At 42.5% G+C, this 12,079-nt stretch overlaps 1 protein-coding gene and 1 pseudogene across 1 annotated transcript in view; both read left to right on the top strand.

The window, feature by feature from the left end:
* LOC142139809 (tripartite motif containing 13-like) overlaps positions 1 to 12,079 on the top strand; it is a 693,488-nt pseudogene that overhangs the window by 55,528 nt on the left and 625,881 nt on the right.
* The window catches only part of LOC142141018 (uncharacterized), a 130,102-nt gene that overhangs the window by 21,002 nt on the left and 97,021 nt on the right, over positions 1 to 12,079 (top strand). Inside the window, exons 3-5 of the mRNA XM_075199080.1 lie at positions 167 to 300; positions 1,598 to 1,647; positions 3,888 to 3,961. Of these exons, the coding sequence (XP_075055181.1) occupies positions 167 to 300; positions 1,598 to 1,647; positions 3,888 to 3,961 (258 nt within the window). The remainder of the gene's footprint in view (positions 1 to 166; positions 301 to 1,597; positions 1,648 to 3,887; positions 3,962 to 12,079) is intronic.

Below are 12,079 nucleotides of genomic sequence, written 5' to 3'. Positions count from 1 at the left end.
CTTATACATGTAATTGACTTGGATGTCTTTGTATGAGAGGTCTCGATCTTGAAGGATTTGCACTTGTGTCTTACTTTATTTTGCTTTGTGTTTTTTTTTTACTTTTTTTGTTAATTTTCTACTTGTTTAAAAAATTATAACAGTATTTTGTTTTTTTCAATTGCAGAAATGTGTTTATTGTTACGAATATGGAGCATCTGTTGGCTGTGATATAAAAAGTTGCAAGAACACATATCACTTTATATGCGTAGAAGAGGCAGGGGGGAAATGCATTGAAGATCTTGACAATCAGTTATATATGTAAGTTACATTTCTTTTGGCTTTAACTACTGTGACAAGACCACACTTCTGATGAAACACATGCAAACAACTTCTTTTTTTTACTTCATTTTAATGTCAGGATGGTAATGATATTTGACACCATACAGATTCCACACAGTTTCTTGTGACCCTGACCACTAGTTAGACAAAGCCCAACCAGCTTCCCCAGCATTGGTCACACTGAACAGTGACACAGACAGGTGTTTATACCTGACACTCCTCCCACAGCCCTAGCTTGATGGGCAGGTGACACGCCCACCTGCCCTTTAAAAGAGAACTCCCATCGTTTGCTCTGACTCCAGGCACACCCTGTCAATCTGCTGTGGGAAAACAGACTTCCAAACCATGTAAGTTAAATCAAACTTTAAACTATTATTTGTCACACATATGTCTTCAACCTGTTTATGTTTAATCTAGGTGTATTGCTGCTCAAATGTTTTACTTTGCTTGAAAGCTTTCTCTACATATTGACAGCTAAATGTCTCCCTTTGCTACACTACTTAGTCATACAAGTTTTTTCAAATGTGGGTTGGGTCCAGTTGAGATGTACAGATATACACAGAGGTTTTAAACTCAGCATGTATTCATATAACATATGTCACATTAATAATTTTTATTTAAAGAAAAAGTCCATGATAAAGTTGTTTTTAGTATGCAAATGTTTTTAATAAAATAACCCCCAACTAACATAACAGCAAACTTCCTGTGTCCAGGACACCCACAAATCAGCAGTACTCTGTTGTTTCACCAACTAACAGACACTTCTACATGGATTGACACCACCACAGTGATCACAGTGATTGTATCAAGAACAGTGAATTTACAGGACAGAAGTCCAGCCAATCAGTGTTCACAATACAATTACATAGTCTTATTAAAATGATTATAATGTGGATTTTTTTAAGATTTTGTTTGGCATAACTCAATTAATCATCATCATTTTAGTTTACTTATAGGACTCCGCAGCACAATCAAAAAAATATAAACAAAACAGTATACAGATAAGGGGTAGGAAAAACAATAGACTCAGTAAAAACCAATACAAGAAGAGACAATAGAGAACACACATAACACATACATTAGAAGAGACAACTAGAGCAAAGGAAACCTTACAATTGTATGGAAATATTTGGAAATTGTTTCCTTGATTTATTTGACTTCTTTCCTGTGTTCTACATCATTTAATATACCTGCTTATACTGCACCTTGATCTAAAAGTTGACTGATATAAATAGTAGTAGTATTTATTTGTTCATTGTTTGCTCTCTTATTACAGTGCTTATTGTGACAGGCATAAAGATACAGAACAAGCGGGTGTTGCAAACAGTAAGTTTCGTGGACAGAGTGTATACATTTAATACTAACACCTCTTACCTTAGATGTAGTTTAAATGTTTCTTGCTAGACTTTCAATGTCTGTTTATATGTTTGGTATTCAATTTTAACATTGCTGCTGTTTATATACTGTATGTGAGACTGGGTGTTAAACTTCCGCTATATATACACAATGGCACAAGATGGCAGCTATATTTAGTCATCCACTGGGGGACCAGTGATGTTACAATTTTGTTACTGGCCCAATTATAGCCGCAAACAGCATAATATATATACATTTTATAAATATATACATTGTCACAAGATCAGGTTAGGGGTGCCGTCTTCTGAGTTAATAGTTTGTACTTCCCATGCATCAGGTACAGGCCCGGTGCTCCCATTAGGCAAGGTTAGGCACTTGCCTAGGGCGCCGGGCTCTGGAGGGCGCCTGGAGGGCACCCTCCAGAATGAAAATTACTTTAAAACTGTGCGGCGACCGCTGACCATACCTGTCACGGCCGCCGCACAGCATTCAGATGCACGGGGGAGGGGGGGAAGAGGCTATTGCTCACCACCGCCGCCTCTCTGCTCCGTCTCCTCCCCTCCACTCACTAGTGTCAGTGAGTGGAGGGGAGGAGACGGAGCAGAGAGGCGGCGGTGGTGAGGTAAGGAAAGACGGGGTGAGGAGGGAGGAGGGCGCCAATTGTTGCAGGGGGGTCTGGGGCGCCAATTTTGTAAAAATGCCTAGGGCGCCATGGAGGCTAGCACCGGCCATGATCAGGTAAGTAATAGCACACCAGTCCAGTGCCTCAGTATTAGCAGCCGCAGATAGTGGTTGTTTTTTTTTAGCAGCATACAAATAAACAAAACATAAATCCTAGTTTTTCTGGCTGTAACTAATGCAATAAAGAGCATTCTCTCTCTAAGGTGTAGGGTCCTAATGTCCCACAAACATAAAATAACAGAACTCACAGGTAATAATGGCAGTGTCTCTCAGCAGGCCTCTGACCTGTTTCCCAGGTAGCAAGAGATTAAGGGGACAGTCTCACAGCCTTTTAACTACTCATCACAGGTGCAATTCCTGATTAGACAGTAACTAGCTAGCAGGCTGGAATAACCTATATGGGCCTATTGATAGGAGCCCATCCTTCTCTCTCCGTTCATAACCCCAGAGCCCCTTACACTAGCTTTTCCTACAGCCAGAAACAGTCTTTGTGGAGCTCTTTCCCAAACACAAGCAATCTCACTGGGGTTTTAAAGCACATAACACAGAAACCTCGGACACACATTTCTGCCCTCAACAATTTTCCCCAGTGCTTCTGTCTTAACATACATAAACTTTGCTCATTGGTGAAGTGTCTGGGTACTTCCTCAAGTTAAAGGGTGGTCAGTTCTCGCATGCAGTGCATTAGTAATATATCCAACTGGTGTGTTAGTTACTATTATTGCACTGAATTTACTGATGAAAATAGAGGAGTATCTTTGAGTTTCTGTTGACTCCTCAAAGTCTTCCTGGGAAATAAAAAAATAAAAGTTAAATATTCATTTATAGCATGTTTCTGCCACTATAACTGCATCAGACCTAAACTAAAGTAAATGTATATTTTTTATATACTAGTCTTAAAAGTTTGCAGTGAAATCTATTATTGCTTTAAAAAAGGGAGACATTTGAAGTCTTGACTTTTCAAGGACTCCCTGGTTGAAAAAGGTGTAAAAAATAGATTGAAACGTTAAACAAAATTATATTTGTAAGGTGTATCTGTCACTCTATATTTGAAAACTAGAGGTTCCATTTGGGAGTAATATATTGAGGTTGGTTGTGCTAAGTGAATGAAATTTATCTAGAGAAAGAGAATTAGAGAAAAAAGTATTTTTGTATTGTGTCCTTTATTCCCTTTTTATTGATTAAAAGAGAATGAAAAATATCTGTTCATGTCCTAAATATCATTAAAAACTTTAATACTTGCTTGGGTAATGTAAGACACAAAAAAGTTATTCTCAACACAATGCATTATGTGTGTTGGCCATTAACATGTGCATCACCTCCATTTATGAATGAGCTATAGCCGTGTGGAATTACTCCCACCTGGATTACTGCACACCCCAACTGAATCTAGTATACAGAACAATAATCATAGCTTAGACTCTTTATCCATCAGTTGTAAAATGTTCTTGTTTTCTAAAACTGAATATAATGTTCTATAAAGATACATTTCAGCATTAGTGCTTCTGATAGTGTTTTTTCATCCTTAGACGAATTGGATGATGGCCCTCACCTTAGAGCTCTCCCCAGCACATCGGAAGCTTCACATGGAAAAACAAGTCAGGTAGGAGAAATGTCCTATTACACTGTGGAAAGAGATTTTAAATACTTTTTTTTAATCCAAATTGCTTGTTTGAAAAATAGGTTTGTAGAATGTGGGCTATCTGTATCTCCATCTGCCAATATTTCTCTGTATGGAGTTCAAACCTATCACAGGTACAGATATACAAAGTACAGAGACATATATTGAGCAGACACAGATTATTCTAATATAAATGCTGGATTACAGATAAGCCTTATGTGATTCTAATGTACGGGCATTTGCTTGTCTTTTATGCTTAATAAACTTTTGGATAATTATTACTTTTGATCATACTGTGACATATGTTTTGGAACGTATTACACTATCTGCTCTTTTTTGTTTGAGCCATGGATCCGTGTGTACTTTTATCCCTGGAAGTTTGAGGATCTATTACCATCACACACATCAGATAAGCATACTATCTTTATCGTTTTGGTACAAGTCACATTGGCACTTTTTGCACCTATTTATGTGTTTTTAAAGACTATGGGCTAGATTTACTAAGCTGCGGGTTTGAAAAAGTGGAGATGTTGCCTATAGCAACCAATCATTCTAGCTGTCATTTTGTAGAATGTACTATATAAATGATAACTAGATTCTGATTGGTTGCTATAGGCAACATCTCCACCAGGGGCGGATCCAGAAGTTAATTGTACTGGGGGCGATTTAGCTCCGCCCCCTTTTTGACACCTAAGGCTGCTGACGGCTGCACACTATGTGCAGATCCGTTCAGCAGAGAGAGTTAGGGAGAGAGTCCTGCCCGGCTGCTCTGATTGTGTCAATCAGAGCAGTCGGGCAGGACTCTCTCCCTAACTCTCTCTGCTGAACAGATCTGCACATAGTGTGCAGCCGCCGGCAGCAAGCCCCTGCTAGGGGCCCCGATCGCCCCCCCCCTGGATCCGCCACTGATCTCCACTTTTTCAAACCCGCAGTTGAGTAAATATACCCCTATGTGTTTGTGCTTTCTATTTTCTGATTTTCTAGATTGACATTTTTTGCAAACAAATGTTCTAAAGAGAAGTTGCCTACTACATATACAAAATGAAGTATATTTTATATTGCATTTTTACGCTTTTACATATTTGTGTTTTCACCTAGCGCCAATTGGCTTATTCCGTTGGCTAATGGATAGATAGATATAGATATACATATTCATTTATATATACATAAACATATATATATATATATATTTTATTGTGGCAAGAGCCCGCTACTGCTGAAGCACACGTGAACAAGTTCTTCTTTTTATGCAGTTTTATTGTCAGGATGGTAGATGTTTTCACACCGTACAGATTTTACAGCAATTCTGGAGATCCTAAACACTAGCTAGACTTAGACCAGCTCTCTCAAGACCAGCCAGCTTCCCCAGCGTTGGTCTCCCTGAACAATGAAACTAGCAGGGTTTTATACCTGACACTCCTCCCACAGGCTTAGCTTGATGGGCAGGTGACACACCCACCTTCCCTTTAAGAGGAAACTCCCATCAGTGCTTCTGTTTGCACTAACAGACACACCCTGTCTGTTTGCTGTGGGGAAGGAGCTTCAAAAACATGTAAGTTAACCAAACTTTAAACTATTTGTCAGACATAAGTCTTTATCATCAATCTAGGTGCATTACTGCACAAATGTTTTACTCTACTTCCATGCTTTCTCTGCATATTGCCAGCTAAATGCCTCCCTTTGTTACAATATATTATAATGTGTGTGTATATATACATGTCTATACTTATTTATATTATACATATTTGTTTTACCCCCCATATATATTCATTTTAATAGAATCAGTATTTTCTCTTTCCTACCATTGGGGGACACTGCGAGACACTGGTTATAGTAGGTGGGACTAGGAGTTTAGGAACTTATCAACTTGTTTGTTCCTCACACTCCTCCCCTACTATGTCCCTCCTATCCAGCTCAGACCTCAGTTTTTCCTAAGTGCCTAGAAGATAGGTCACTTCGGTATAGGCTCCTGACTATACTGTTATTAGTTATAGGTTTTCACTTTATTTTTATTCACTCTTTTGGTGCAGCGCAGGGATTGAACCAAGAGCCAGAGGAGTGTAAAGCCCGAGGCTCCCTTCACTCTGGTCCCTGCAGAGGAGGCAGCAGCTTCTGAGCTGACTCACTCCTCGCTGTGCCGGCAGCTCTCCCTAGATCAGGGGTTGGTACCCTTTTTCTATCGGAGTGCCGGCTAAAATCTAGTCAAGCCCAGGTGTGCCAGTTGTGTGTGTGTGTGTGTGTGTGTGTATATACACGCACACGCACACATACATACAGAGCTGCCTAGAGAAACTCATTGCCCCAGTACAGCAACTCCATGGGTCCCCCCTTATAGTTAAGCATAGTTAAAAAAATGAAGCAGCAGTTCAGCTCTTCTCCGGCTGTCATTTAGAACAGTCAGACGGACGGCCGGCGTGCCAGGACTCAGGGTTGCCGACCCCTGCCCTAGATATATATGAGCAGCTGCAGGGTCATTAGGTTATGAGTCTGCTAATAGGGAAGCAGACAAAGCAGCTGTATGTAGGTCGGCCAGGAGTGAAGCTGTTACAGCCTCTCCTCCCGTCCCGTCAGATTTACTGGCATTGTCCCCCTAGGCAACGAGCATGGAACGGAAGCCATCACTTCATCTATGGGGGACAGTCAGCGATCACACTCCATAGGAGGCGATACGCTGAAGACATAGCGCGGCAGCCTGGGCACTTTAACTCTGACTAGCAGCCGACAGCCATGTTATAGGACTGTTCAGCAATGCAGAGAGACAGACTGGATAGTGGAAGCAGGGAAGCAGAACTTCCCCTCCCCCAGCAGCATGGGCTCTCGATCGGTAGCCATTTCCACAGCATACTGGTGCAGTATACTCTCTTCTAACGCTGTCTCCTCTAGCTTGTGCCTCTGTACCCGTATCTGCTTTAATGTTTAATTCTGCCCTGGGACACTATATATATATATATATATATATATATATATATATTTCCAATTCTTATCCTGTGACACTTTTCTTACATTGCAATGTGTCTGATAAAGGGGAAGATGTGCCAAAAGCAATTAGATGCAGATTTATTCTGTTATACTCTTTATAGCATTGCATTTGGTCTAAAAAAGAAAAGGGACCTCCAGAAATAGGAGCCGCTGGTATGTCTGTACTACATTATCCATCTGCCATGAGCATGATATACAGATTTATTCTGTGACACGTTTTGTAGCATTGCATTATGCCTAAAAAGTGGACTTCTTGGTACGTCCGTGTGGCATTAGACATGTGACAAATGTAATTTTTATATTATCTTTTGGACAGCATAACCCAGATGTGCAGTTTATAGTGCTAAGGTCTGCGAATGATGTGCTTCCGGTCAGGCTTCAGCAGCTGGATAAGCCGTTCTGGCCTAAATCACTTGCAGCATCATTGGCCGTAACTCACTAAGGTGATGTTAGGGTCCGCAAAGGTACGTGAACTTCCGTTTCCTACACCTTCACACACACACACTCAGGCCGCACAGTTCATACCAGTGCCAAGCACATGTTTCCGGACGGAAGCCGCTATGCCATGATCCCAGTCTGAGTCCACACAGACAAAGACAGGGTTGCTAACCATCTCACAGGGGTAAGCATAGGAAATCGCTAGTGAGATCTTGTTTTTACAGAAGATTCCGCATCCATTCACAGGGTGGATAATTTCATCCTAAGCATCAAACACACTAGGTTCTGCAAAACTTCAGCTGGTGGCTCCATCCGCACTTGCCCTATTCAAAAGACCCTCCCCTCAAAGGATGGGCATAAGCATAATTTTGCATTTCAAAATGGGTCACAGTCAGGATCAGAATATGGTTCATTCCTCACCAGAGGATGGCTAGTTGATTCTGGATTTACAGACAAAAACATTGATCTCTGAGAATTCTTCATTCACTCACAGGGTGGATAATCTCTGCTAGTGCATTAGACTCATTTTCATAATCTTTGCAGAACGTGAGTCTGTGGTTCCATTCGCACCAGCTTTATGTAAGTAACCATCTCCTCATAGGCTGTGCAGTTTTTTTTAATCTTTTTTTTTTTTTTTTTTTTTCCTCTCCCGGCAGAGAAAATGGTTAAATAAGCAACAACCCCTGGGGTTGACAGACCTGTTGCACGTCTGTTCACTTATTCTGCTATCCCTACGCAGCCCACACGGCCATAGAGAGGTTTCTCTAAGGGTCTCTCTGACAAGAAGTGTATCTGAGTCTTCACTCGGTTTAAGTGATGGCATGCAGTTTGTTTAGACCCAACAGAGTCATAGCTTTATTCATAAAGCCATCCAGCTAGGGTCAGAGCAGTTAACCAGAGGCATCCAAAATGACATTCCAAAAACGGAACCTTTCACTTCTGCAGAACTACAAAGTGGTATTCAGGGGCCACCGCAGGTAAGAGGACCTCTCTTCCTGTCAGCTCCACCAGGTGTTACGATTATGATGCCTTAGTCAGTATTAGAACAGGCTTACCTAGGGCGCGGAGTCTAACGGCCTTCCGGTCTTCACCAAGAACCACCGCAAGGTAGTGTGGACTTTGCTGCCGAAGAACCGCAGGTCGTGGCCCCCAGATTAGCCGTTAATTCCAGGCGTTGTAGGTCTGGAACAGTAACCGGTAAATGCACGGAGCCAATGGGTGCGTGGCAGGATATGGGTCCAGAGACACGACCGGGTCAGTACACTGGTGATATCAGATATACGGTACCAGAGGGAAATCCAGAGAATAGTTGGTAACACAGCCGAGTCGGTACACAGAAGGTATCGGGTATACGGTGCCAGAGGGAGATCCAGAGAATAGTTGGTAACACAGCCGAGTCGGTACACAGAAGGTATCAGGTATACGGTGCCAGAGGGAGATCCAGAGAATAGTTGGTAACACAGCCGAGTCGGTACACAGGAGATAGTCCAGTTCGTAGTGCCAGGGATAAGCCAAAGAATAGTCAGGTCACAGCCAGGTAGGTACACAGGAGTAGGAGGAATAGAGGGATACACAGGGAGCAGGTTCACAGGAGTCAGGACACAGGAACTGTAGCCAGGAACAGGAAACACATTGCTCTGACACAGGCAGCGTGTCAGAGCAGGGGAGATATAGGAGTTTGAATTCCCTGCCCAGGAGTTTCATGATCGGCAGCAGGGAGAACCCGGAAGTGCGGTAGTGGCAACAGAAGAAGCGCTGCACAGATCGGACACCGCTGTCAGACCACGCTGACAGCGCAGTGGAACGGGAACAAGGTAAGTTCCTAACAGTACCCCCCCCCCCCCCCCCCCCGGACAACCTATAAGGCTTTTGAGGGAACTTGGTATGGAATTTCTTCAACAAACTCGTAGCATGAAGGTCTCGTGCAGGAATCCAAGAACGCTCTTCAGGGCCGTAACCTTTCCAGTCAACCAGGAACTGCAAGGAACCTCTGGAAATCCGAGAATCTAGAATCTCCTTCACCTCAAATTCCTGATCTAGTGCAGAAATAGCAGCAGGAGGTCTTCTTGAAGAGAAGAATTTGTTAATAACAAGTGGTTTGAGAAGGGAAATGTGGAAGACATTGGGAATCCTCAAGGTAGGGGGTAATTTTAATCTAAAGGCCACCGGATTAATGACCTCAATGATCTTGAAGGGACCGATAAATCGGGGAGCGAATTTCCTAGAAGGGACCAACAAGCGAAGATTCTTCGTAGACAACCATACTTTGTCACCAGGAGTAAGTAGTGGAGATGGTCTTCTTCTTTTGTCAAATGCTCTTTTACTGATGGCAGAGGTGTGAAGTAATTTGCGTTTGATAAGATCCCACCTAGACGAGAAGTCCGATAGAAGGGAATCAACTGCAGGAACTCCAGAAGCGGTTAACTCTTTGAAGGGTGGAACTTTAGGATGAAATCCCTGAAGAGCAAAAAAGGGAGAAGTGGAGGTAGAATCGTGTGAATTATTATTGTGAGCGAATTCTGCCCAAGGTAATAAATCAACCCAATCATCATGTTTAGCTGAAATGAAACATCTGAGGAATTTCTCCAATTCTTGATTCGTCCTTTCAGTGAGACCATTACTTTGAGGATGATATGCAGAAGAGAAATTTAACTTAATTCCACAAAGACGAGAAAAGGCCCTCCAAAATCTTGCCACGAACTGAGTTCCTCGATCAGAAACGATAATATCTGGACAGCCATGTAGGCGGAAAATTTCTTTAATGAAGAGTTGAGCCAGAATAGGAGCAGAAGGGAGACCTTTTAATGCCACAAAATGAGCGGCTTGGGAAAGGCGATCAGTGACCACCCACACTACTGAGAACCCTCTGGAGGAGGGTAAATCTGTGATAAAATCCATGGAAAGATGACTCCAAGGTCGATCCGGAATTGGCAGAGGCTGCAGCAGACCGTATGGAGCTTGACGAGGAACTTTATTTTGAGCACGAGTGGAACACGCCGTCACAAACTGTCGAACGTCCGAACGGATAGCCGGCCACCAATAACTACGGGAGATAAATTCCAAGGTCTTCTTTATACCGGCATGACCAGAAAAACGGGAGGCATGAGCCCATTTAAGGAGTTTAGTTTGGAGATGTGGAGGAACCAAAGTCTTCCCGTGAGGAATAATCAAACGAGTAGGAGTAGTAGCCAAAATACATTCTGGATCTAGAATAGACCTAACACTCTCTTCTTCGGTATCCATAGAATCAAAGGAACGAGAGGGCATCAGCCTTCTTGTTCTTGGACCCTGGTCTGAAGGTAATGATTATATTGAATCGTGAAAAAAATAAAGACTATCTGGCCTGACGGGGATTGAGGCAAGATGCAGTTTGTAAATAAAGCAGGTTCTTGTGATCCGTAAAAATAGTAACAGGAAATCTGGCTCCCTCCAAATGATGTCTCCAAGCTTCCAAGGCCAATTTGATAGCAAGTAGTTCTCTGTCTCCAATGCCGTAGTTTTTTTCGGTGGGTGAGAATTTACGAGAAAAGAAGCCACAGGGAGAAAAGTTTCCAGTAGAATTCTTCTGAGACAAAATAGCTCCCACTCCAGCGGAGGATGCGTCAACTTCGAGAAAAAAGGGGAAGGAAGAATCTGGCTGTTGAAGAATAGGTGCCGATATGAAGGCTTCTTTAAGATACTTGAAGGCCTCTACCGCCTCTGGTGGCCAGGTTTTAGCGTTGGCAGATTTCTTGGTCAAGGAAGTGATGGGTGCAATAACAGACGAAAACCCTTTGATAAAGTGGCGGTAATAATTAGAAAACCCAATAAAACGCTGGATGGCCTTAAGGCCAACCGGTTGGGGCCAGTCAGAAATCGCCTTTAATTTCTCAGGGTCCATACGTAATCCGGAGCCAGAAACCACGTGACCAAGAAAAGGAAGATGCGTTTTTTCAAAGACACACTTGTCCACATTACAGTACAGATGATGTGACCGAAGGCGTTGAAGAATCAAGGAGACATGATGGCGATGAGTAATAATATCAGGTGAAAAAATTAGAATATCGTCTAGGTAGATGACAACAAATTGATACAGGAAATCCTGAAAAACTTCGTTAATGAAATTTTGAAAAACCGCAGGAGCGTTACAAAGTCCAAATGGCATGACAAGATACTCAAAATGCCCATCGTGCGTATTGAACGCCGTCTTCCATTCGTCCCCTTGTTTAATACGGATAAGGTTGTAGGCCCCTTTCAAATCAAGTTTAGAAAAAATTGAAGCTCCCTTGATCCTATCAAAGAGTTCAGAGATCAATGGTAAGGGGTACCTATTCTTTTTCGTTATGGCGTTGAGGCCACGGTAGTCTATACAAGGACGCAATCCGCCGTCCTTCTTTTTTACGAAAAAGAAACCTGCTCCTGCTGGTGACGAGGATTTCCGGATAAAACCCCTGTTTAAATTCTCCTTAATATATAGGGACATAGCATCTGATTCGGGTAGAGACAATGGAAATACCCGTCCTCTGGGTGGTATCTTATCCGGCAACAATTCAATGGAGCAATCCCAAGGTCTATGAGGGGGTAACTTGGAAGCCTCCTTTTCACAAAAGACGTCAGAAAACGAATGATATTGAGGAGGAATACCGGAGGATGTTGAAAGACAGCCCATAGCGGGTCTATGAATCCTGGGAAGACATCGGGAAT

The sequence above is a fragment of the Mixophyes fleayi genome, chromosome 2 (genome assembly GCF_038048845.1).
Source record: "Mixophyes fleayi isolate aMixFle1 chromosome 2, aMixFle1.hap1, whole genome shotgun sequence".
In the NCBI taxonomy this organism is placed as follows: Eukaryota; Metazoa; Chordata; class Amphibia; order Anura; family Limnodynastidae; genus Mixophyes; species Mixophyes fleayi.
The sequence above is the reverse complement of the archived record's forward strand: the minus strand, read 5'-3'. Positions and strand labels throughout refer to the sequence as shown.